The sequence below is a fragment of the Ictalurus furcatus genome, chromosome 2 (genome assembly GCF_023375685.1).
Source record: "Ictalurus furcatus strain D&B chromosome 2, Billie_1.0, whole genome shotgun sequence".
Taxonomy (NCBI): Eukaryota; Metazoa; Chordata; class Actinopteri; order Siluriformes; family Ictaluridae; genus Ictalurus; species Ictalurus furcatus.
This window is the reverse complement of record NC_071256.1, coordinates 35288230-35315489: the sequence shown is the minus strand read 5'-3', so window position 1 is coordinate 35315489 and position 27260 is coordinate 35288230. Positions and strand designations below refer to the sequence as shown.

At 41.2% G+C, this 27260-nt stretch overlaps 1 protein-coding gene across 2 annotated transcripts in view; it reads left to right on the top strand.

The window, feature by feature from the left end:
- The window catches only part of kcnc3a (potassium voltage-gated channel, Shaw-related subfamily, member 3a), a 78055-nt gene that overhangs the window by 32168 nt on the left and 18627 nt on the right, over positions 1-27260 (top strand). Inside the window, exons 2-3 of one of the 2 annotated variants that reach the window (XM_053616734.1) lie at positions 19794-20763; positions 25499-25684. In XM_053616734.1, coding sequence (XP_053472709.1) covers positions 19794-20763; positions 25499-25684 — 1156 coding nt within the window. Of the gene's footprint in view, positions 1-19793; positions 20764-25498; positions 26148-27260 lie in introns of those variants that run through there. The other variant, XM_053616727.1, reaches the window with a different exon arrangement.

Genomic DNA, 27260 nt, shown 5'->3' with positions numbered 1-27260 from the left:
TTCATCTATCGATTCGTCATTAAACACTCTGTTTATCATCCAAATGATTCCATCGATTCCCTGTGTGCTGATTCAGTGCGGCGATCTGCAAAGCACCCCAACTAATACCAATTACCTCTAAGTTTGTGTGTCCTTAGATTTGATGTGTGTGTGTGTGTGTGTGTGTACGTAAAAGCATGTGTGCAGTTGTGTGTATTGGCTGCGTTTGACTGAATGTTTGACTGCGTGGGCGTTCGATGATTTAGTGCGAGTAAAATAAGATGCGTTGCGGAGGTTGAGGGAGCTCCTCTCTTCCTCGTCCTCTTTACCATGAATGGTGCGGCTTTGATGCAGTTGCATAAGCGGGATTTCATTCACGTCAGGTACGAGACTTTCCACCAGGAGTCTTATGTGGTGGATGGAGTTTGGACGTTTGCATTCATGTTTATTTACATTTACCGTTTATTTACTTGTGGTTCAGTTGGCAAGAAACACGTGAACAGTTATGGCTGAAAATGATTCGTTAATTTAATCGATATTAATTTTGTATTGTGTTCAATACAATTTTATTCGTATAACAATGGACATTATCACAAAGCGGCTCCTCTCTGTCTCGCTCTGTCTCGCTTCATCACATCTTTATCTCTTTGCGTCTCTTCTTCTCTCTCTCTCTCTCTTTTTTTTTTTTTAAAGTTTCATTACTGCTCCGTCTTTCTTGTCTGATTTCCTCGCTCTCCCCCTCCTGTTATTGCGATGGACTTTAACAGGAAACATGGCAAGCACATCACACACACACACACACACACACACACACACACACACACGTCACTGTTACCAAACTTTTTAACAAATTCAAAAAGACTGGAAGTGTTGCGCACCGACTGAGAAGTGGACGCCCACCGACAGCCACTGATGAAGGCACAACCAACATGATGCTGGCAAACATAGTCCCCTATGTATAGAGACTTTCGGGACACCCTTTATATGTATGTATGTGCATATGTGGTTAGTTAGGGGTTTGCACGTTTGCCTCACACCTCCAGGGTTGAGGGTTCGAAGCCTGCCTCCGCCCTGTATGCGCAGAGTTTGCACGTTCTCCCCGTGCTTCGTGGGTTTCCTCCAGGTACTCTCGTTTTCTGTGTGCGAAGGGTTAGCACCGTGTCCAGGGTGTCCCCTGCCTTGTGCCCCGAGTTCCCTAGGATAGGCTCCAGGCTTTCCGCGAACCTGTATAGGATAAGCATTATGGATAATAGTTCCAGTGTATTCAGTTCAATTCAGTTTTATTTGTAGAGCGCTTTTAACAATGGACATTGTCTCAAAGCAGCTTTACAGAAACGTATAAACACAGGATACAGATTTTAAGTGTGTGAATTTATCCATAATGAGCGAGCCGCTGGTGACGGTGGCGAGGAAAAACTCCCTAAGATGCTACGAGGAAGAAACCTTGAGAGGAACCAGACTCTGAAGGGAACCCGTCCTCATCTGGGTGTCAACAGATAAAAACAGTGTATAGTATATTCATTTCAAATTTACACACATACTGTCTTTTGACGTTGTACTTATAAACATGAACAAAAAAGTAGCTTTTTTTTTCCTGCTCATATATTCAAGAGCATAAAAAAAAGTTATGTTTGAAAAAGGGACAGATTAATACTTTGTTTCAAAGCAATAAAAACTTTGTTGCAATTGGCGCTCTGAGACGTCTATGCTAAGGGATAATTCATTTTGTCCAGCATTGTGGTTGAATTTTGGCTCGTTCCTCTTCAGTTCCCCAAAAGATACAAGGATCCCACTGATGGACTCGCAATTTCAAAATTCTACATGAAGTCAGGAGATTCAAGGCCTTCCCGAGTTATTTTAGCTGCATGTTTGGGATCGTTGTCTTGTTAAACGTATGTCTTCTGTCCAGATTCAGTTTCTTGGCTCATGAACTACAAATTCTTCTCTATATAAATTCTTCTCACTCTGCTCCGTTCACGTTTCCTTCAGTGACTTGTGATACCCCAATACACAGACCTTATCATTATTCTGAAACGGTGTTTTGTAATAATCTTACATGGCAAACCTATCTTAGGGTTAGAGGTAATGTGAGGGTTTAGGGGTTAAGGTTAGTGTAACGTCTTGTATTTTTGAGTAAAACAGGCTATTCAAGTGGAAATAAAGTGTGCCTAGTCTTTGACATGATTGGACATTGAAAAAGTAGAGCACAGTTCGGGAGCAGGGGAATGTCACATGACATAACGTTATTGGTTATTGCTTTGTTATTCATAGTGACGTGGTTGAAAATCTGAAGACATAGGTGAAAAGCGCGGCATAATGATCAAAGATGGCAAAGAAAACAATCGTTTTGTTTTTAGAAGTGAGTGATATTGGTGAAGCGTGAGACTCGGATCGCACAAACGGTACAATACACCAGTCACTAACCATTGCAGATCTGCATGACTTTTAAAGAAACGCCATGTAAGAGATAATCAGTTGATTTGGTGCTGATTGGTGCTCTGCCAATCTGAGCGCAATAAAATCCTCAACGCGAGTGAATGAAACATGAACGGAAACCTTTATTTTCTATGTATAACTTCTAGATATAAACGAATGTTTTCGTCCAGTTGCACCTGGTGTCAGTATAAAACACACTGCCACTGGTTAAGAAGATTTCATACAATGGTGAAGGTGCTTCCTAAAGCTCTCAGGAACAACATTATTAAACAACTTCATCCATCCATCTTCTATACCGCTTATCCTTTTCAGGGTCACGGGGAACCTGGAGCCTATCCCAGAAAGCATCGGGCACAATCACATACACACTCACACACCCATTCATACACTACAGACACTTTAGACATGCCTATCAGCCTACCATGCATGTCTTTGGACTGGGGGAGGAAACCGGAGTACCCGGAGGAAACCCCCGCAGCACGGGGAGAACATGCAAACTCCGCACACACAGGGCCACGGTGGGACTCGAACCCTCGACCCTGGAGGTGTGAGGCTAACCACTAAGCCACCGTGCGCCCTTATTAAACAAGTTTCAAATTTAAAACGCTACAAAGCCATAGGAATCTTACACAAGCAATAGATCTTACACATTCCTGTCTGTACAACTGGTCAGATAATATGCAGGTGGAAAGTTCACTAAACCACAAATAATTACCCCTAAGTTACAATTGGGGTGGTTGAAAGACAAAAATATATCACTTGAAGACTTGAAGACATGATATGATCTCCGATGCGTGATCACAATATATAGAGTTTCTAATAAACTGCTGCCAAAATAGTAGTGGCGTTCATTGATACTTTCATGTAATGGCGATTAAAAACAAATACTCTGAGATATTCCATACAAACCTTGAACATCTAATTATGCAAATCCAAACGATGTTGAGTTTGTAACTGTTATTAAAATACAGACAGTAGCTGTGATATCTCAGAAAATGGTCAGAATCGTCATAGTTACGATCTCTCTTTCACGTCGTCTTTAAAGCTCATGCAATCAGTGTGTCATAACAGGCACATCAACACACTGGGACATTACCTAGTGTCCTGACACACTTGTCTGCTTAATGACACTGGTATAAATAGCATCCAATGAAGCGCTAACAAGTGAAGAGTCTGTCACAGATTCGCTGATTGCTAACTGGAAATGAGAACTCGAACCCGATGCAAAAATGTCCCTCACTTTTGCCTTTTATGATGTTTGGAATGGCTAGGGAATGATTATAATATTCCTATGGATGTCTGCAATGTTTACAGTAGTTCCAGTTGCAAGCAGTTTTCTGTAAGGAGACTATTTGATTTACGGAAGGAGTCTCCAGTGTCGAGGCTTTCGTTTCGGATATGGAAAAGTCTTCAGGACGAAAGATGTCATACAGTACTTTTCTCAGTAACATGACAAGCATCTACAATATTAAATGTACTGTAACTACACAAGGATAAGTATGACATCTCATTCATTGGAAAATTGCTGTGGTGTAAGAGTAATCAACCACTCGGGGACTGGAAAATAATCAACGCCCTTGTCAGACTCGTCTTGAATCGCTTCCACGGCACAGATCGGAGACCAGCCTGCTCTGAGATGCCTCCACCAGGTGCTACGTCACGGTTTGAGCTGAGTCGGCACTTCCTGCGACGCAGGAACTCGGAGCAGGTGTTGCAGAGACTCACAGACGCCCTACAAATAGCCCCCTGTGTCCTACATTCTATTAGCACACTTACACAAGTGGGTTTTTGGACTTGGCCGGCGCAGGACTCTGTTATTTGTCAACGTAAGAAGGGATGCCGTGACCCGCTTCCCATCTGTTCTCACTGGCCTGGTGTGCCACTGCTGCTTCGGGAATGCTGATCAGCGTCACAGTCGCTCTGAGGTCGTTGCTTCTTATCTGGTTCTGTTGAATTCTCTGTTTGGTATTTGAGATGAGTCGAAACGATCACATGAGGTCACCGGCGTCAATGTAATACGACAAACACTACAGTATCTTCTGTTTTGTAAACTGTTGCTACAACTTTATTCAGTTAAAATGAGACGGTTTTAACATTAAAGGTGCAGTCAGTGATTTTTTTTAAAAATAATTAAAAAAAAAAATCAGAATATTTTCTAATATTTGGTGAGTTCCTATAACTACAAGTGATGTCTCAGACTGTATCGTTTTTTTATAGCGCAAATTGTATGTGCAACAAGAAACTAAATAGCATGTAGCGCACTAATAATAATGGATGATGTAGTAGAACTGGTGAAAAGTGAGGCATAATTAACATTTAAAGGTGCAGTCAGTTATTTGTGAATGGGTATATTATGTAATATTTGCTGCACTTCTACAGCTAACGAGCAGCTGCTTCTCAGACGGCATACTTTTAATTTAAGTAGTGCATGCAATGAGACACTATATGGCATGTAGTGCACTGTTAATCATGGGTGATGTACTAGAATGTGCATGAACAATGAGGGATAATAAACATTAAAGGTGTGGTCAGTGATGCTTTAAAATCAGTATATTTCTTGTAACTTTTGGCGAGGTTCTCTCGTTCTGACAACTAATAAAATATCTGCTCGCAGGAGAAACTCAATAGGGAGAAAAAGAAAGAACGATGGGCCACCATCATTCAAACAACCAGGACAAGAAGTGGTGTCTACTTTCCTATCAGTCATATTAAAAATCTTCACCTTTTGCACTAACTTTCAGGGTTCACATCTAGGCGGTGCTTTGTGGGCGTGGCTTTGGAGCGAACACTGTGATTGTGTTTTAAGAACTGTGGAATGTAGTGCATTATTAATAAGGGATGATGTGGCAGACCTGGAGAAAAACCTAAGCATAATTCACTTTAAAGGTGCAGTCAGTGATTGTTCTAATCTGTATTGTTGTTATAATATATAGTATTCATGTAATATTTAGCAAGGTTTTCCTCACATTCTAAAAGTTTGAATAAAATGTCTGCTCAGGAGAAGGGAAAAAAAAACAAAAACAAGAAAGATTGATGTAGACCATGAACATCCAGCCAATCAAAACAAGGAGGCGTGTCTCCTTCCATATCAATCATGTTGAGAGCGCCACCTTTTGCACTATTGTAAACAGCTCAAAACAGCTAGCGACAGCCAACTTCCACCAAAATGTCTGACTGTTTATTGTTTTTATTTTTTCTTTTTTACGTTTTTACCAAAGTTTCCTAAATGACATACTTTTAGGGCAATTAGTGCATTTGGTGAACAGAAGGGGTGGAGCCATACGCAAGATGCGAACTAGGAACAAAACCTTATTGGTGGATATATGGGGTGTAAAACGTACTTTCCCCGTGCACCCCAAGTACTGCGAAGCATAAGTGTTGAGTTTAAGATGTTGTGACTTTACTTCTTGACTAGCTAGTACTGGAATGCTTGTATAGTGTGCGTAGTGTGTGAATTGGGACTGAGACACATACCTTTTGAGGGGCTAGTTAAATGTATTTTTGATTTACTGTGTTCGAACTCTTGAAGCAATCCGAGTTTTGATAGAAATACCGATCCAAACACATACATAGTGTGTGGATAATGTGTAATGCTTCGCTGATGCTGTGCTAGTCAGTTGGTGCAGTGCATTTAGTAGATTATGCCGGGGTGGAGAATCTCTCTGCCGTGTGTGTGAGTGTGTGGTGTTGAATACAAAGAGAGCTCTGGTGTAGTGGAGAAACAGATGAGTAAGAGAGAAGGCAGGTTTTAGCTTCCTCATGTCAGTCCTCAGGAACACACACTACACTTTATGACAGACAGCAGTCAACATCTGTCAAGCTCACTCCAACATGCTAAATATCTTCATCAACTCTGGTTTCTTCTGTCCAGGTCCTGAGTGCTCTCTCTCTCTCTCTCTCTCTCTCTCTCTCTCTCTCTCTGTAAAAACACTGCAGTTGTGGTGCAGTAAATTCTTCTTTAACACCGAGCATGAGCTTATCAAGAAGCCTGCAGGTGGACGATATGACATGGACACTGTGATAATTTACGTCACGAAGCACTTCTTTTTTTTCTTTTTTCTTTTTACCATTATAACAGCTGATGTTTCTAGAACATGTTCCAGCGATAAACATTCCCTCAGTGTTTGGATAACGTCGAGAAGTAAATGATCGTTACAACAGATGCTTCAGGAAAATTCGCAGGAAGGTTCCAAAGACAATGTTTCCTCAATGTTCTGACAACATTCATCACTACAGCAGATTTTTTTTTTTTAAATCGCCGGAATATTCCAAAACTTAAGCGTGTTAATAACATTGTAAAGCAAATCTCAGGTGTTTTAGAAAGCTGCAGGACTATTCCAGAGATAACGTTGCATCAGAGTTCTAATAGCATTGTGAGACAAACCATTGTTACAGCAGATGTTTAAGAAAGTTGCAGAAATGTTCCAAAAATAACATTCCCTCAGTGTTCTAATAACATTGTGACACAAACCATTATTACAACAAATGATTTAAAAATATATATATATATTACAGATGCATTCCAAAAATAACTTTCCTTCAAGCCAACCATCATAGCAGATGTTTTAGAATATTGCAGGATTATTCCAAGGATAATATTTCCTCAATGTTCTAATAACATTGAGAAGCAAGCCATTATTACGGCAGATGTTTCTAGAACATTGCAGGAACATTCCAAAGACCGCGATCCCTCAACATTCTGATAACATTGTGACGCAAACCATTATTACAATACCTGTTGCAACAGAAAGTTTCCAGACCCTCCAAAAGACAGCGTTCCCTCAATGTTCTAATAATGCAGAGAAACAAACGGTTATTACAGCAGATGTTTTCAGAATGTTACAGGCCTGTTCCAAAAATAACATTCCCTCAACATTTTAATAACACTGTTAAGCAAACTATTATAACAGCAGATGCTTTTAGAACATTGCAGGAACGTTCTGAAAGATAACATTTCCTCAACGATGTAACAACGTTGTGAAGCAAACCATTATTACGGATGTTTTTAGAACATTGCAGGCACATTCCAAAGGCAATGTTCCGTCAACATTATGATAACATTGTGAAGCAAACTATTTTAAAAGAATAGTAGAATAGTAGTAGTAATAATACTATTATAATAGAAAATTGTAATAATTGTAGTGATTATAAGCAGTAGTAATGTTCCCAAACAACCTCAGGTTCCCTCAGTTTCCCATTATTGCAGCAGATGTTTGTTGCGAACGTAATGTTTCCTCATAGTTCTTATAATGTTGTGAAGCAAACCATTATTACTTTAGATATTGCTATTCTTAATCATAGCTACAGATTTGTAGGTGATGGTGATTTATTTATTTATTTATTTTAATGTATTTTACGCAGTCTATATTTTTCACACTATCTAAAAAATAAGCACACTTTTATTGAATGGGACTTTTGAATGCACTTTCATAGCAAAACTCAGCAACTCAGTTGGGGGTTCGAAACCCACGGATTTGCATGTTCTCCCCATGCTTTGGGGGTTTCCTCCGGATACTCTCGTTTCCTCGTCCAGTCCGAAGGCATGTTGTAGACTGACTGGCATTTCCGAATTGTCCGTAGTGTTTGAATGGGTGTGCGAGTGTGTGTGCGATTGTGCACCACATCCAGGATGTCCTCCTCCTTGTGCACCAAGCTCCCTGGGATAGGCTCCTGGCTCCCCATGACACTGTGTAGGACGTTTGGTACATAAAATGGATGGATGGATGGATGTTCCTTAAGCTTCTTGGCAAAGTGACGCATTGACTTGTTTTTCAGATGCTCGCAACATTTAAATGTAACCGTAAAAGTTGTGAAATATGTAACTTTTGTCCAGTTCCTGTCATATAAGCTGAATAAAGCACTCCGGGGTGTGCCATTATAAGGACGTAATCAACACCGGGCAGGAGTCATGTGTATAACTGCACGTACTGTCCTGCTCTTCTGTGTACATTCTCTCTCTCTCTCTCTCTCTCTCTCTCTCTCTCTCTCTCTCTCTGGGACACTGTGACAGTGATGAGTCATTAATAATAATATGTTTAATAATCCCAAGGTCACATTACAGGAGGTGCAGACATCCAGATGTCAACACAAACACATCACAAACACACGAAGGGAACAGATCAGTTAGCCAACTGATGAGTGACGAGTTTCCTTTCATTCAGCCTAGTTAATGGTAATTATCTGATTTGATGTGCTTGCTGTCTTCCTCGTATAAGCATAAATACTTTACAGAGCTTGTAGGTAGTCATCTCTGCTGACGGTAGAATCTCTGCGGATGCAACACGATGCTGAATTTGCACTACGACAATTGCTCATTTCGAATCTTTAATATTGAATTGTTATATTTCCATTCTTTCATAAACTACATGAACTCCAATTAGTTTTTGTATGATTTAGATTTTATAAACCTGTAAAAATGTTACGCAAAAAACAAACAAATCATTTTTAAATCAGCTTTTTAATTACATATATCTACATCAAACAAAAATGGGTTGTATTGCTAAGAGTTTCTTCCCCCAAGATTAGCATAAAAAACTGAGCGACTTAATCACAAGGGTGAGTTCGGACTGTCGTTTTGTTCTCTGTTTCTCTCTTGCTTCACCTCACTGTTTACTGAAGAAGAAAAAAAAACAAAACAACAACCATAGACTAAAAATCCTGCAGTTAACATGTGTACATCAGCTAGCATTACTGCGATCAGCTAATGTTACTGCAGCTAGCAAGGTGATTGGTTAGGAATAAAGATGCACCGATATTAAATTTCTCAGCCGATACGATAAGCGATTATTCAGAGTGATATCGGCCGATACCGATAACCGATACTGATAGTTCTTCCTTTTACGCCTTCTTTAAAATGAATAATAATTAAATCCACAATTCTGAAAGAAATGCAAATAAAAACTTTATTCTGTCCATTTCAACAAGTTGTTCCACAGTAACTGGTCTCATCAACAGAAAACACATTACTCTAATTAACATGAACACATGAAGTACATTCTGAAGATTAAAGTAAGATTATTAACTTGTTGAATGTTATTCATTCATATTAACATTGACTGAATTGTAAAAAACCTCCTGTTAGTCTCACATTCACTCTCCACAAACACAAGCATTTCTACTCCATCACTGACATCAAACTGATTGACAGGATAAAATCGGCCCTGTTTTCATATAAACAGTTTTCTCACAGCCGTGTCAAATGTTAGCATGTAATGTGCGTTGCATACTTCTCAACAAGAAGTTCAAGTGAGAGCTAAACATAATGGACGATTAAATCCATGAGCAAATCTAAAGCTTCCTCCTCCGCTGTTCTGAGTTAGTTACAGTTACATTTATATAGCACTTTTCTAGACACTCAAAGTGCTTTTCATGGGGAAAGGGTCCTCTCCTCTCCTCTCCTTAATCACCACTAGTGTGTAGCATCCACCTGGATGATGCGACGGCAGTCATTGTGCGCCAGAACGCCCACCACACACCAGCTATTAGTGGAGAGGAGAGTGATGTAGCCAATTCAGAGATGGGATTATTAGGGGGTCATGATGGAGAAGGGCCAGTGGGGGAATTTCACCAGGACTATACCCCTACTCCTTTACGATAAAGGTCCTGGGATTTCTAATGACAACAGAGGGAGGGCCAGGACCTCGATTTGAAGTCTCAACCGAAAGAGAGGGCTATTTCTACAGTATAGTGTCCCCGTCACTATACTGGAGCATTAGGCCCCACACAGACTACAGGGTGAGCGCCACCTGCTGGCCTCACAAATACCTAATACCTAACTAATACCACTTATAACAGCAACCTTAGTTTTCCCCAGGTGGTCTCCTATCCAGGTACTGGTCAGACCCAACCCTGCTTAGCTTCACTGGGACACCAGGCAAGAAATGCAGGGAGATATAACTCTGGCCATGAGTTTATGTCACATACGAGTATGAGTATATAAGATGTACCTTTAGTGATATGATATATTGATATTATGATATATATTGATATGAGAATGGCATAGTATATGCCACATGATCATTACGTCACTGTTTCCAATTGTTGTGAATTGTTGTGGTCAAATGGAGAGACCAAAACCTTCCCAAAGTACCAAGCCCACACCCACACCTCTGTGTCCTCACATGTAACTTTATTACTGTAAACAGATATCTCTACGTTATTAAAGTATTTTCATTTTTGCCGACTTTATACTTTTTCTTTACTACCTTACGGACTGGCTAAAATATCTGAAAATGATTTGCTTTCAAAATGCAGCAAACCAAATCATACTGCAGCGCAACTTTTAATTGGCTGAGAAAGCTAGCTGTAAGCGGTCCATATTGTACAGTCAGAGCTTGTAAATCCTGAAAATTGCCAGACGTCCTTGGGCTTGTGTTTAAAATGCTAGAATAGAAGAATGAGTCTTTTATTTCCAACCAATTTGAAGAAACGGTTTCAGCTTATGGGGGCACGGTGGCTTAGTGGAAGCACATTTTGGGGTTAGGGTCTCGAATCCTGCCTCTGCCCTGCGTGTGTGGAGTTGGGGTTGGTACCCCATCCAGGGTGTCCCCTGCTTTGTGCCCCGAGTTCCCTGGGAAATGCTCCAGGCTTTCCCATGACCCTGTGTAGGATAAGCAGTATGGAAAATGGATGGATGGGTTTCTGCTTATGTTTAATAAATATGAATATTTGCGATTATTTTCAGCTCTAGAAACAGCTCATGAAAATAATAGAACTAAAATAACTCTGTACTTTTACTTTGATACTTGATTATAGTCCAAAACAAGCCACTTTTGTACTTGTACACAAGTAGAAATGTAAATAGAAGACGTCTATTTTTACTCACGTATCATGCTAACAAAGGCAACACTCTCACTCAAGTGCCTTCTCCACCGCTAGTCATAGCAAGTTACAACTTTTATCTGGTTTTTCCCAACATAAGAATCTTCCATCCAAGTTTGAACTTGATGCTACAAATGATTTCAGACTAATTGTTTTATGTGCGCACCTGCTTTTTTAATTTTTTAAATTAAAAATATGGCTTGAGAACGAATGCAACATTTCTGTGGATTGTGCTGAGTGGGAATTTTTTCCCTGCCGAACTCCCTGGTCGTGTATTTGTCCACTGCCATACGCGTGTGTTCACTAGACAAGGCATATTTACTCATCAGATCATCATTCATCAGTAAAAAATTATGAAGGTTATGACAGAAAAGCTGGAGTGGTGAAGGAGGAGTATGGTGCAGCTGAAATGGAAAGCATGCGTAAGAGAGGCGGCCTGAAAGGGAACCGAATGAAATGTCAATGCGATACTGGGGCGGCTGTGGCTCAGGTGGTAGAGCGGGTTGTCCACTAATCGTAGGGTTGGCGGTTTGATTCCCGACCCACGTGACTCCACATGCAGAAGTGTCTTTGGGCAAGACACTGAACCCCAAGTTGCTCCTCATGGCAAGTTAGCGCCTTGCATGGTAGCTCTGCTCCCATTGGTGTGTGTGAATGAGACACAGTGTAAAGCGCTTTGGATAAAAGTGCTATATAAGTGCAGACCATTTACCATTTTACTAGTAAAATGAAGAAAAAATTAGTGAAGAGAAAATAGAAAGAAGTGAAGAAAAAAAAAGATTTCAGTAGGAAATGTTAATCAATTAATATCAAGATATTATTATGTAAGGAGTGAAACACTTTGGGGTGTGCGGTTATAGGAAAATGATCAACGTTGGGGTGGTGTGATGAAGCGGAGTTAAAGTTAACACTCTGAAGTCGATTATTTTACTATTCCAGCATGTCGGAATGTGTTTTATTCCTTGGATATCACAGCAATATGGCTTGCTTTGCTCCCATAGACAGCTCTCTGATAGTCATGTTGGTTTATCCTTTTTAACAACAATTTCAGCCTTCACGGTTCAACTGAAGGCTAAAACCCAAGAGCAGATGTTCAGAGCTATTTATTGTTTAAACAGTCAATCTAACAGGACACACCTGGGTAACAAGAAACACCTGTCAGTCACATGTTCCAATATTTTTGCTCACCTACAGATCGGGTGGTCTGATACAAAATGTGCAATGTTCTATGTCATTTAACACGTCTACATATAAATACCAGGGAATAAGAAGCTGAAATTATAAACACTCTTCTCATATTCATCTTTTGATCTCAAACCCAAATGTCTTCAGTAGTACAGTAACAACAAATGAATTGACCTCACTGTTCTGATAGTTTCGGAGGGGACTGTACTTTTTATCCATTTATAGTTGAATTTATTGTTGTGGAAAAAAATTCATTTTTCCTGGTCTCGTCTTCTAGCAGCTATGAACAGTTTTTTTTTTTTTTTTAATTCTCTTTTTATTTCTCTCTCTCGAAGTTAATAAGACAAAAGAGACACAGCTTGTCTTGTTAGAATGCGTAACAAAATGCACAGGAAGTGTAAATATGTTCTTCTGTCTGAACGCTCGCCTATTACAAAGCGCTGACACTGGAGACTCCTTGCAGAAAACTTCCCCATATCGATTAACGATGAGCATATTTTTCTTTGATAAATTAACAATCACGTTCCTAAAACCTGTCGATTTTATTTGGAGCATCTGCTGTACAAGTCCCTGTGAATGAGCTGTTCCTATAGAAACGGTTCGAACGAGCGTACTCGTATAAACCTGTGATTTGTAGCTGCACTGCTGTCAGAGCTGCTGTTAGAGAAAACCAATCACCTTGTGACCAATCAGATTTGAGAATTCAACAGTGCTTTGGAATAAAGACGATTAGTGTGGTATCATATTATATTGTTTTTGCACCGTCTTCCGTTCTGCGCTATCCATTTCCTTTTCTGTTGTTGTTTACTCCTTCTGCATCACAGCCTCTCCCACTGCACCCAAATCTACTCTCCTGTTTTCAGTCCGCGTCATATGGACATACCTAAACACCCTGTCCAAATGATTTATAGCACCGTTTACCGAGCCACAGCCTGAGCGTTCATTTTAATTATAGCGGGGGATCTAGTATCTATTGTAAGAGGATCTGTCCTTCAAGATTGCATTGGTATTGGTGGGATTTGTAGACGGAAGAATACTGAGTGTGTGTGTGTGTGTGTGTGTGTGTGTACTCCATCCTGCTGCAGTCGTGTTTGGAGGGAATGTTTAAACTTGCTGCAGTGAGCCTCATAGCAATGGGGGCTGTGCTTTAATACCGAGACGAGGCTGCAGAGAAACACGTTTGCTCACGCTAACACTTTCTCCTCCCCTTCCACTGCTAAATACACCACTTGGTATTTGAACGATTCGACAAAATATCCATGTTCAGTCCTCTCACGGCTATCTTTACGAGGTCTGCTGTTTGCTTGTGTACGCCATTTTGAAGTTGCTCCGTAGACACGTCCTGTGGTCCGACAATGAAACAGAAATAGCAACGCCGAAAGCGATTAGCGGAGAGTAGGGTCCAAGCACTGAGCTGAGCAGCTGAGGGTTAAGACCAGAGTTCAACTTATACTTTATCTCCCAGAAGGCCGAATGAAAGTTATATGAATGCCGCATTGTATTAAGTCTAATCGCAAGCTTGCATGTGGGTTTGATTAATAAAATATGATCTATTGTTATCACTAGGTACCTTTTTAAGATGTACTACAGTTTGGCTTTACTATAGCTCTACTTTGTTACTACTTAATTACAATTATGTGGTGAATTTTTCTGTAAGGAGAGTTTTATGTAACATTTTATGGAAGGAGTCTCCAGTGTCAGGGCTTGGTAAAGGTCCGTAAGTCTTCAGGATGTTTCCAAATCGTTGCTCTTTAACTTCATTAAGGTGAGTGAGCAACTGTTTACAGCTGCTATAATGTAAATAATAATAATAACAGGAACTCATTTGTCATGTGGATCTTCCACAAATTTAAATGTAGCTATAAATGGATAAAAGGTACGATTGTGTCTTTGTTTAACACGTAAAAAAAATGCAATTCTTGGCTAGTTGCTGTGGTGTAAGGGGAATAAGACACCTCGGGACGTGCTGTTATTGGAAAAGAATTCACAGCTTTTACGCCGATAACAGTAACTCCACTGTCATCGGTGATTTTCTTATAACAGTATGACCCATAGTGTTTGTTCCACACGCATTTGGTGTACATGATGAGCGATGAGTGAGTGTGTTGTTGATTTTAGAAGTTGCTGATACACGGTAGCGAAAAAATAATTCGAAATCCAAAATCCACACCAAAGCAGACTCGCAAAGAACACGGCAAAGGTGGCTGATGTTTATTATGAATGCGTCACGGCTGGCGATTGTCGAACTCGTGCTCTGCTGGAGTGATTGTGCTGACTTGGCTGTCAGGCGCTCACAGACACGAGTCAGCAAGCTGTCAGTAGCAGTGATTCTTTTGTTGTAGAGGAAAGCCATGTCCATCATCATTACACTGTTATAAAGATTTCTAAACATACTTTTAGTAATAATATTAATGATAAATGAGGAAAAGGGTCATTTATTCATTTTTAGCATCCTGTGAGGTGAATTTCCTTCACCTTTACCGGACCGGACATACCCATTCACTCATTCTTTCTTCCCGGTTACAGAACCTGTCCCGGAAACACTAGGCATGAGGTGAAAGTACACCCTGGACACTGGGTCCACCTCAGAGCACTGACCCTAGCCCTGTTTTTTCCCATTTCCTTCGTATGGTCCTCTATCATACAGCAGCTACCAATCAGGGAGGGAAAAGGCTAACACGTGCTTACTCCGAGACATGTGAAGCCAGCCAACCATATCTCTTCGAACTCCTGCATAGCACATTCAGAGGAAAGTGCTATCCACCATCTTGCGCATACATGTCCTCACAAATACCTACTAGGGTTGCTCTGATTGACAGGAAGAAAGAGTATGCCGCTCTCATCCAGACAGCAGAGCCAATTTGGCCCCATGGGACTCTTGTCCACGGACGGCTGCGGCATCGACAGGATTCGAACTTGCAACCTCACGAGTTGCCCGAGAGCCATTACGGCCGAGAACCGTTAAGGCCTTTCTCCTGGCCCTTTAAATCTTTAGACAAACTGATGTTCTAAGTGTTGTATGTGTGTGTGTGTGTGTGTGTGTGTGTGTGTGTGTGCAGCAGAGAGTTGTGTTTAAACCAAGACCGGACAGCCATACGCTAAGACGTTTGCAAACAATGAACTGACTCAATATGCACACCAGGTGCAGAAGGTTTAGAGCAGGGTGTTAAACTTGGGCCACATCAGCATTTTTGTGAGCCCTTGAAGGGCCATAAACTAGTGTCATTAATTTTTAACACAGTCTATTTTTATTACGTATTCTATCGATTAACACAAACAACCGGCCCTGAAACCAGAGTGGGATGTTTCTAGGAAAAAGAAGAGCTAACAGAAATGAGTATAACATTTGAAACTAATATGCTTCGATATTATTATTATTATTTTTTTTTGCAAGTTCTCGCAGGCTTGAGCTTGACACCTTAGATATTTAACCAGGCCAAGAACCACGGTGTGAGGACAATCTGTCTGTGTGTAACCCGAACCCGAACTACCTTCCTGAAGGTAGTATTTCACCTGCAGCAGACTGGATCATCAGAAATCTCCAAAAAATCATTATGAAAGCTGGTCAAATCCACCTAAATCAGCTTTACTTTTGATAGCAAATCTTTCCACCAATCAGTGACTTCAAATGACATTCCAAATGGTTTTAATATACCAAAGGTATACACAGCCTACAAGTGCGCTATTCCTGGTGCTGTATGCTGAGATTGTGTGTGAAATTGGCACCTATCTCTGCTGCGATTGGTCAGTAGTAATGTATGAAGGGGCGCTTTCACTTTGCGTCTTCCTGTTCAATAAACCTATGACGTTCTCTCTCGGATGCATTGCAATGTGGATACAGTATCAGAACATGGAACCATATACCTTTTGGAAAAACAACCACGGGGTTTAATAACTGTAGGGAAGAAACCTAAAGTAGAGGGAAAATACAGAACAGATTTAAAGATGGCGGCTGGGAGGCTAGTCGTCAGTCGTATCGCCATCAAATATATCTAGTATTTCCAGTGGATAAGATTGCAATAAACCAACTCTATGATGATGAAATCTATTTCTTGACTTCCATCCATCCATCCATCCATCTTCTATACCGCTTACGGGGAACCTGGAGCCTATCCCGACAAGCATCGGGCACAAGGTGGGGTTACACCCTGGACAGGGTGCCAATCCATCGCAGGGGTTTCTTTAGACTTTAAAAACAAAACAAATCATAAACAAATTTAAATCTTGAAATACTGTAGTCGTGTTCTATTGCTTGCTTAATTTAAGCTTTTATTTCTAGAGAGATGCAAAACGATCTGCCGAGAGAATAAGAAATGAAGAATAAATGGGTTTATTAATCTCATTTTTGCTCCATTGTAATTGTATATTAGGGAATACTAGATAAATTGGTATCACTGTACAATAACAGTACTTGAATAATCATGCACTAATACCTGAATTAATACTTAATTGATTACTTAAGTAATTAATACTTATATGAACTAATGATGAGTTAAGGCATGTACTAATCACGTACTAATAAACAGCTGACCTTAACTATGACGTCTTGTGAATTCATGCGTGAATAACGACTACCTACCACAACAAAGTAGGGGTAAACTAAATCGAACGTGCTTTACTGGAAAGAACACGAATTAAACGTGCATCATTTCAAACCATCGTCGGATGGCGTCGAGATGAAACGATGGGTGTTTATTATTAGTGCATCTTTCTACGTTCGATAAGGCGGATCGATGTAAATTATGAAAGTAATCCGGCGCCGTCCAGTGATGTCAACACTAACAACACAGCTGCATACGGAAAATCATATGTCAAATTTTTTTAAAATAATGCACGTTTAATTCAAGTTCTTTCTTATAGAGCACGTTTGATTTAGTGTTAATTAAAACATTAACGAACAAACGTGTACAAACGTACTTAAAGTGGTCGTTATTCACGCATAAATTCATAAGGCTCACGTTGTAGTTATGGTTAGTTAAGGTCTTGATTAGTTCATGATTAGTACATGCAGTAACTCAACGTTGGTTCATATTTAAGGAAGTATTAATTATCGTGAGAATTAGTGCGTATTTATTCACGTACTGTTATTGTAAAGTGTTACCAATATGTGTGACTATATTTGTGTGCTTTTTGCAGTGCAGATCTTCTGTGTAGTTTTTTCCAATCACATGTATTTACAGTATGTAAACTATGTAGCTGAAGGAAGCGCATCAGACCAGAGACTAGACTAGCTACAGGGTTATTTTCATATATTTCAAATTCTCATAGATTTTTCCATTTTGTTTAATAGTTGTCGACAAAAACAAAATGTTTAAACATGACTGGATAGAGAAGCGTGTGTTTATCGTTGTGTCGAAATTCGAAAACTGACGTGTCTCATTTGTTCACAGACTGGAGCGCTAGTCAAAAGTACTGACGTGAAGATCCACTAGGAAACAAAACGTAACTCTTATTTATAGCCAAAAACTTATCACGCATTAAAGGGCAAGTGTTGTCATTCAGGCTTGTTTGTCGCTTATCCAGATTCCTTATCCAGGAATTTTATACAACTGGATTGTCTTTTAGTCGAATGCCCCCTGAACTAGGCTATGACGAACCTGAATGTTGAAATTTCAGATATTTAAGAAATCATTTCCCGGTCATGTGAACTTGCACAGCTGTCACCATCTACAGGAAATGGATTAACACCAAACCACAATCACAAGTCATAGAACACAAGTCTAAAATGCTAAGATGATACTACCAGATGGTCCTGCAAATGCATGTCTCTGCTATTAATATTCATGATTCGTTTTTGTTCGTGTGTAAATTTCATGTTTCGGCTTTCCGAATCTGGAGCTCGGGTCTATCTGGAGCAGGCCGTGTGTGTGGCGCGAAAGTGACGTCGGGCGCCTCGTCAGAGTTTTGAGGCCGAGATGAGATGGGCTCGTCAAAAATTAGTTCATGCTAATCAGGTTGGGGAATTGGTTTATTCTCCCAGGACACCTCGAATCCTTCATTTTCACTGCTGCTCATCCCGTCTCGAGGGGATTGACCTGACTGTGAAACGTCCTTAAAGATGGGACTTTTTAGGTGCTTCTGTCAAACGCTTAAGTCTTTATTTATATGTGTGTGTGTGTGTGTGTGTGCGTTGTTCGTCCTGCACTACAAACATCTCATGATATCATTGATAACGTAGTAGCTGTAGGGGAAAAAATTGGAAAAATGTGAAATGCTGCATTAAAGAAATTGCTCTTGGGGGTCTGGTGTGTGTGTGTGTGTAATTGGATGCTAGGACAGTCAGAGACAATCAGATTATATTGATTTCAGGTGATAGGAGGAGATAAAAGACAGGGACATGCTCACACCGGCTGATCGATGCCCTTCTCTCTGCATTAGAGCCGGACGCGACATCTCTGATTTCAGAACGGTGGCACCGCACCGCATCACATTCCTCTAGAACACAGTGCGACATCACTTCCTCTCTCGCTTCCTCTCTTTACAACCTCGGTCTCTGTTTATCTCTCTTACCTCTTATCTTTCTTTCTCCTGTCATAATGGTTTCAAACCTTGAACCACCCCCCCCGCCCCCCGCCCTTCATCACACCCCCATTTGAAAATGCGCCTCTCTTAGCTCCGCCGTCTTTTCTCCCCTCCCCTTCTCGATGCCGCCTTCTCAGGCGTGTTTTCCTTGTCTCTGTGCAGTGGCATTTTACGGCTAATATGACACACACACGTGTGCACTCTCTCTCTCTCTCTCTCTCTCTCTCTCTCTCTCTCTCTCGCTCGCTCTCTCTCTCGCTCGCTCTCTTTTACTGATTGTGGTATCTGGCGCTCTCTGCTGGCAGAATGATGCTACTTTTCTATTTTCCGTTTTTACTGCAGTGGATGCGTATCGGTATCTCTCTCCACCAGTGCTTGACTATAATGATATAAACTAGACCGGTACATTTCCTGAAGAAACCGTGAGTGGTGCTTGCCGTGGCGAAACCTGGACAGGGGTGCCAATACTTTCGAGAGCTGCGCGTGTAGGGCGCCAATACTTTCGAGAGCCGGTCAGACAGGCACCGGATTGCAAAAAGCCACAAGCAAGAAAAATTGAATGTGAATGCACCCACAAACAGTTGTCCTATAAGTCTGTTTATGCGTAGATGGGGGATTTAACTAAAATTGATAAAGGCCCAATTACATAAAATTCATATAAAGTTTGAGATACTACAGCATTCACCTTTTATCTGTACTTGTACTTGCTATTTTATTGAATGCAACTGATATTTTAGGTCATTTTGAAACCAAAAAAAAAAAACTGACTGTAACTAATCTGACATCGTACAGTATACTCTTCAACTGATTGACGTGATCATGTTCTTCCCTCTCTCTTTCTGAATCTTTAGTACGTGGCGTTCGGCTCACTCTTCTTCATCCTCATCTCCATCTCGACGTTCTGCTTGGAGACGCACGAGGCGTTCAACACCATCTACAACCGTACAGAGAACGTGACGGTGGGCAACGTGACGCGCGAGGAGTTGATGTTCGAGGTGGTGACGGACAGCTGGCTGACGTACGTGGAAGGCGTGTGCGTAATATGGTTCACCATTGAGGTGTTCACGCGCGTCATCTTCTGCCCCGACAAGGCCGAGTTCTTCAAGAGCTCGCTCAACATCATTGACTTTGTGGCCATCCTGCCCTTCTACCTGGAGGTGGCGCTCAGCGGCCTCTCGGCCAAGGCTGCCAAGGACGTGCTGGGCTTTCTGCGCGTGGTCCGCTTCGTCCGGATCTTGAGGATCTTCAAGCTCACGCGCCATTTCGTCGGGCTCCGTGTGCTGGGCCACACTCTGCGCGCCAGCACCAATGAGTTCCTTCTCCTAATCATCTTCCTGGCACTCGGGGTGCTCATCTTCGCCACCATGATTTACTATGCCGAGAGGATCGGCGCTGACCCGGGTGACCCCACGGCCAGCGCCCACACCTCATTCAAGAACATCCCTATCGGGTTCTGGTGGGCTGTGGTCACCATGACTACGCTGGGCTACGGCGACATGTACCCTGAGACATGGTCGGGCATGTTGGTTGGCGCTCTGTGTGCCCTGGCTGGCGTGCTCACCATCGCTATGCCTGTGCCCGTCATCGTCAACAACTTCGGCATGTACTACTCGCTGGCCATGGCCAAGCAGAAGCTGCCCAAGAAGAAGAATAAACACATCCCACGAGCCCCGCAGCCCGGCTCGCCCAATTACTGCAAGCCCGATGCTCTTGCCATGGCCACTGCCTCGCCGCACAGGATCATGGGTAATGTGCTGGGCGGCAGCATAGCAGGGGACTGCCCCCTGGCGCAGGAAGAGATCATCGAGATCAACAGAGCAGGTATATGTGTGTGTGTGCGTGTGCGCAATGTGTGGGTGCTCATCTTGATTATTTGGGGAATGTGATAGTCTCGATAGTTGAAAGGATGTGTGTATCATATGTAGCAGTGGTGGCTTAGCGCTTAAGGCTCTGGGTTATTGACCGGAAGGTCGGGGGTTCAAGCCCCAGCACTGCCAAGCCCCCACTGTTGGGCCCTTGAGCAAGGCCCTTACCCCTCTCTACTTCAGGAGTTACTGTTACCACTCTAAAGTTGATTATTTACCTGTAAATGTATGTCCCAACGTGTTTGGTTCATCTTATACTACAGAAAATGTACAGTGTACACACATTTGTTTATACAAATGATTGTGTAGAGTTACATTTAATGTCGTGAAACATCCACGAAACAAGTTAGGTCGTGTTATCGCTTATGTTATAGCAGCTATAAACAGTCGTTGCCTCACCAGCCTTGAAGTTAACATTGTTGAAGTTAATAAGACAAAAAAAAAAAAAAAAAAACGCAGCTTGTAATGGTAATTTTGCGATCGAAGAAATGAACAAAAAATCAAACAAACTCCATGATTTTCGGAGGAGCTTGCGGTTTTTCAAAATTGCCGCAGATTTGCACCAAGAGGCGTCATGTGACGTCATCACGACGCGCTTTGTGACATCATCACAACGCGTATTCAGCCAAAGCCGTCTTCGATTCACGAGTACAGCCAAAAGGTCTCATTTACTAACAAATATCACTGCGAAAGACAATTTCGCAATTGCACGAAATTGCGATTAATTTGCAATTGCACGAAATTGAAATTTCGCCATTGTAGTAGTAGTTTCCCCCAAAAAAAGCACAAAAAACTCCAAAAAATCAAGAATTTTTGACCAAAATCCTGTACGGACTGGTAATGTTACCGAGGAACCACAAAGCATAAAGAAATGTTAAATAAACAGTTCCTTGTAGAAAAAAACTTCCCCATATCAGGGTATTCTCAGGGGCAGTGGTGGATTGGTGGTTAAGGCTCTGGGTTACTGATCAGAAGGTCAGGGGTTCAAGCCCAAGCACTGTCAAACTGCCGCTGTTGGGCCCCTGAGCAAGGCCCTTACCCCTCTCTGCTCCAGGGGGCGCTGTATCATGCCTGATCCCAACCTTCTAACATGCTGGGATATGTGAAGAAATAATTTCATCACGATGTGACCAATAAAGACTCTTTATCATTATTTCCGCACTGGAAGCACTGAGCACTGATACTTCATGTATGTACGCTTTCTTTCATCAGGCAATCCTCTGTGTGCTCAAGACAACAATGATCATGCCCTCTATTAACGATACTGTTTAAGCCCCATCCTAATATGTTACCCTAACATAAAACTCAGCATTAGGAGTTCAGTGCTAGCAGCAAACAACAGCACCCAACATAAATGGCCCTAAAACGTCCCGTGATGTCCCTGACTGATTAATACTAAGTAGGTTACAGATTTCAGTTTCAGTGTCATAATTGAAGAATTCTAAAAAAAACAAACAAAAAAAAACAAACAAAAAAACAACCCATACGTGAAAACACTTGGTCATTGCACTAATTAATAAGTGCTCATGTGAGCAGTGTTTTTGGCTTTTCACTGATGCAACAAGGCTATATAAGGCGCCAAAGAGTGTGAGTGTGTGTCTGAGATGGGATCTCCTCACACTTTCATGCTGACTTTATATAACTGAGCTTTTTAAAGTTCTGCTTGTTAAGTTTACTTTGCCACAATGGTGCTGTCCACACTGGCACTTCTCTGACCTGTCACTGAGCCTCTCTCTCTCTCTCTCTCTCTCTCTCTCTCTCAGCCTACACATTGCAGCTGGTTTTATTCCTCCTGGAATTTCATCATTTTTTGGAAAGTTTACTTACTGTACATTTAATGGAAGTTTGTGTGTGAGGGTGTGAAGTTTTACAGTATTATAATTGCTAAAGTTTTTTTTTTTCCACATTAAGACATTTTAAGACACCATTGTTATTCATTAGTTTTCTCTAGCATGCCCTAGAAGTCCTAGAAGACCTTATGCTGCCTTCATAGGCACCCTCTTCTCTACTGGAAAGTGGGAGATAATATCAATAACAAAAGGAACTGTAATCTTCAGTAACAAGATCGTGCGTCTTCATTTACAGTTTTTAAAGGGGACCTGTTATGCAGAATTCACTTTTACGTGGTGTTTGAACATAAATGTGTGTCGGCAGCGTATGTACACAGCCACGCTCTAATGCTAAAAATCCACCCACTCCTTCTTTTATATTCCCCGTAAATCATAAGCAGTGTCTCAGAATGAGCCGTTTTAATTTTTGCCCTAGCGTGACGTCACGTTGGAACAAGCCCCGCCCAGGGATCATGCCCTATTCGCATAGATCCTCCTCCTGAGTGAGCTGCATACAGTCCGCCATGTTCTCCACACCGGAACAGCTACAGTGATGGGAAGAATGTCTCCACGTCGTAAGCTTTATACCTGTTCTGTTGTTGTCTGTAAGAATGAACCTAAGAGTCTTTATGTACTCCCAGAATCAGAGCCACTGGAAACGCAGTGATGTTCTATTTTTGAAGGAAATGTGCCGCTCAAAAATACCTTAAATCATTTGACATCAGACTACTTTGTGAACGCGGGTCAATACAAAGCAGGATTTGATCTGAGATGGAGAGAGGGAGAGGGGAGGGGGAATCGATCAGTATTAACTGTTTGTGATCCAGCTTTATCCAGAAGATATAAGTATCACACTTTCTATTTTGTGAATGTTTGCAAATCGCCTTTCCGAATGAGCTTGTTCGCAGAATCCACGGCTAACGTAGTATCCAAAGCACGAGCTGTTCTCTTCTGGGAAGGGGGCGGGGCGCAGCGGCTCATTTGCGTTTAAAGAAACGCGCACCAAAACAGCGTGTTTTGGCTTCCACCCCAAAAAGGGGCTTTTTCAGCATGGTATAATAAATGATCCGTGGGGTATTTTGAGCTGAAACTTCACAGACACTTTCTGGGGACACCCGAGACTTATATTACGTCTTGTAAAAATGCTTAAAACGGGTCTTCTTTAAAATCTGATTAGTCATAAGGTGTTGCTTCATTTTCTATAACAGCTTTGTAAGAGTCAGGCTTAAAGCTGTAGCTTTAAAAGAGAGAAATGAAGACGGACTGCTGAGAGAACGACGGTTTATAGCTGCGATAGTGTAAGTGAGAACAGGAACCAACCTGTTTCATGGCATTCCACAACGTTAAATGTAACTATAAATGGATAAAAAGTACATCATTCTTTAATGTGGGGAAAAAATGTAAACGTTGGCAAATTGCTGTTGTGTAACAAAACACTTCAGGACGTGTTTTTTTTTTTTACCAAAATAATCGACTTTGTGGTGGTAACAGTAACTCCGCCCCATCGCGCCACCCCGGCATTGATTCTTTTCCTATAACCGGCACACCACTATTTGTTTTATTTCTTACGTTTTGTATTTTTAGAAATATTTCTTCATTCACTTGACTGTTTACTTGTAGTGATTTCATATCTTGAGGACAGATAGATATTTTTGTTAGTTGGTTCTGTTTCCTAAAATATTGAACAAATGCTGTCACACATCACCGCACCAAAGCACTCTGTATGCTCCCGTGTTAAAGAACTGTACTGTACTTTGTCACGTGAGCTTCATATCTGTCCGTCTGCATGAAATTAAAACCCACCCAGGAATCCCAGTGCTGATACACACCTCTGTACTGAACTGTAAAATGCATCCTTATTATTCCAGCCTACCGTATGTGTGTGTGTGTGTGTGTGTGTGTGTGCGTGTGTGTGTGAGAGATATTTATGTTTGGAATACATGTATGCAACGTGCTTCAATACTTTCCCCTACTCTTCTCCCTCCCTCTTTCTTCTCTTCCCCCCGCCTCCATCTCTCCGTGTCTTCCCCGTGGGATATTTCGGTAAATTGTCGAGCTATGAGATTAAATTTGACAGCTGTCTCGGAGGCTATAAGTACACGTTCCTCCACAGCTTCTCTCTCTGGGTGTCGTGTGTGTTTCTCACACCAACACTGTAGTGTCTGTAGTGTGTGTATGTGATTTTTTTTAAAAAGAAAAAGGAGAAAAACAATGCTATCTTTTTTTTTTTTTTTTTTTTTTTACACATACAGGATACAATTAGATGCATGATGGAGACAAGTATGTTGGTGTGCCGTTGTGAGATCTGCGTTGTTGTTGTTCCTCTGCAGCTATTAAACCACGTGACTCTGATATTCCTCACCCCCACTCTCTTTCTCTCTCTTCCTCACACGCACGCACGCACACACACACACACACACACACACACAAAAGCTTCTTATTTACATAGCTAGGTTTTTTGATCCTTTTCATTTTTGTCCATATTGTACTAAACTGTCCTTAATAAATATGCAAATCGTAAAGTACAAAGTGTAAATGAATACAACAGAAGGACAGATATTAAATTTGCAGGAACCGGTTTCCATCATTTGAATGAAAAATAAAATGTCTATGACATTAAATATTCGCAGAATGTTTCTCCATGTTCGCTAGATTAGTTTTGACTTAAAAACAACGTAGATTTTTTGTTGTTGTTTGTATTTTGGGTTTTTTTTTTGTTGCCAAAATAGTGTATATATGACTGATTTATGATATATGAAACAATGTGGGTTAAAGTACATATATTTCTTCTAAAACTTTTGACTGTGTTATCTCTGTGCATCATGTCTTCTCTGACTCCTGTCCCGTCTTTGCCTTTGATAGACTCGAAGCAGAACGGGGACGCGGCTAACGCAGCCCTGGCTAACGAGGACTGCCCCACAATAGACCAGGTGCTGGGGCCGGACGACAGGAGTCCGGCAACGGGGACTGGGCGCTACCCGCATGACCGCGCCTGCTTCCTGCTCAGTGCTGGCGAGTTCCGCACCACCGACAGCAATGTCAGGAAAGGTACGCGCAACACATATACACTTGACCACTTACAGCACATGTTACAGACTGCAATGCAGGTAAGGTTACTTGCATGGCTAACAGTTCACAACAAACACACACACACACACACACACACACACACACAATCTACCTCAGAAGAATTTCATGATGCACAGATAGTTTAATCAGACTATATGATAAAATATGCACATACTATACAGTGCCTTGCAGAAGTATTCACCCCCTTGCACATTTTATTTGTATTTTAACCTGGAAATGGATTTAATTGTGATGTTTACCATTTTATTTACACAACAAGCATAATGTGTTTGTTTTGACACAAAGGTTCATTTAAAAAATAATAAAGCAGACCTGTTGGTTGCATGATTATTCACCCCACAGGTTTAGTACTTCGTAATGTCATAGATACCTCCCTTGGTTTTCTTGATTCTGCAACATTTACATTTTTATTTGTAAATAGTTTTACTAACCAGAATGATTTTTTTTCCACATCAGTAATATGGGCTGTTTTATTATGTATAATTAAAATGAAGTCCATTTGTAACACTATGTGTGTAATTTTTATTGGGGTGGTGGTGGTGGTGGTGGGGGGTGGGGGGGGGGGTGATTACTTATGCAAGACTCTGTATTACTGTACACACCATGCAATATAAATATCAATATAACATTAAACACAGAGTCTGGCCCTGACCTTCTGTCTTCACTTCCACAGTCATTTCACTGCACGTTCCACTCCGATCATCCACTTATTAGCATAACCCCGCCCTGCTGCATAAATCACCCGCATATTATCGTAGCCCCACCCACAAATACACAGACTTGTTCATCGGATCTCATTTCAAACATAAGGTTATTCTCTCATGCGTAAGAAACATGGAGCTACGATGTGGTCTGTGTTGATCGATTGTTTGGACATTAATGTAAATTTGTTCCGATGGAATTGAACAGATTGAACAGCGTTAGTGTCTGCAGTGTGTTTAAAGCTGACATGGAATCAGTAATAAATAAAACACACACTGTGCTGAACATCAGGAGTCTGTTCTCATTCTCACACATTACACACATTCATCACATCAGTATGCTCTTACACAAACTCTTCACTGCTATCTGTCTGTCTGTCTGTCTATCTATCCATCTATCTATCAGTCTATCTATCAGTCTGTCTGTCTGTTTGTTTATCTATCTATCTGTCTGTCTGTCTACCTATCCATCTATCTATCGGTCTATCTATCTATTTGTCTGTCTATCTATCTATCTGTCTGTCTGTCTGTCTATCTAGCTGTCTGTCTGTCTTTATATATGAATGTATGTCTGTCTATCTGTCTGTGAATGCCTCTGTCTGTCCGTCTATCTGTCTGTCTGTCTATCTGTGTATCTGAATATCTATCTATTTGTGTGTCTGTCTGTCTGTGTATCTGAATATCTGTCTACCTATCTGTCTGACTGTCTGTCTGTCTGTCTGTCTGTCTATCTATCTGTGTATCTGAACATCTGTCTACTTATCTATGTGTCTATTTGCCTGTCCTTATGTCTGTCTGTCTGTCTACCTATCTATCTATCTATCTATCTGTCT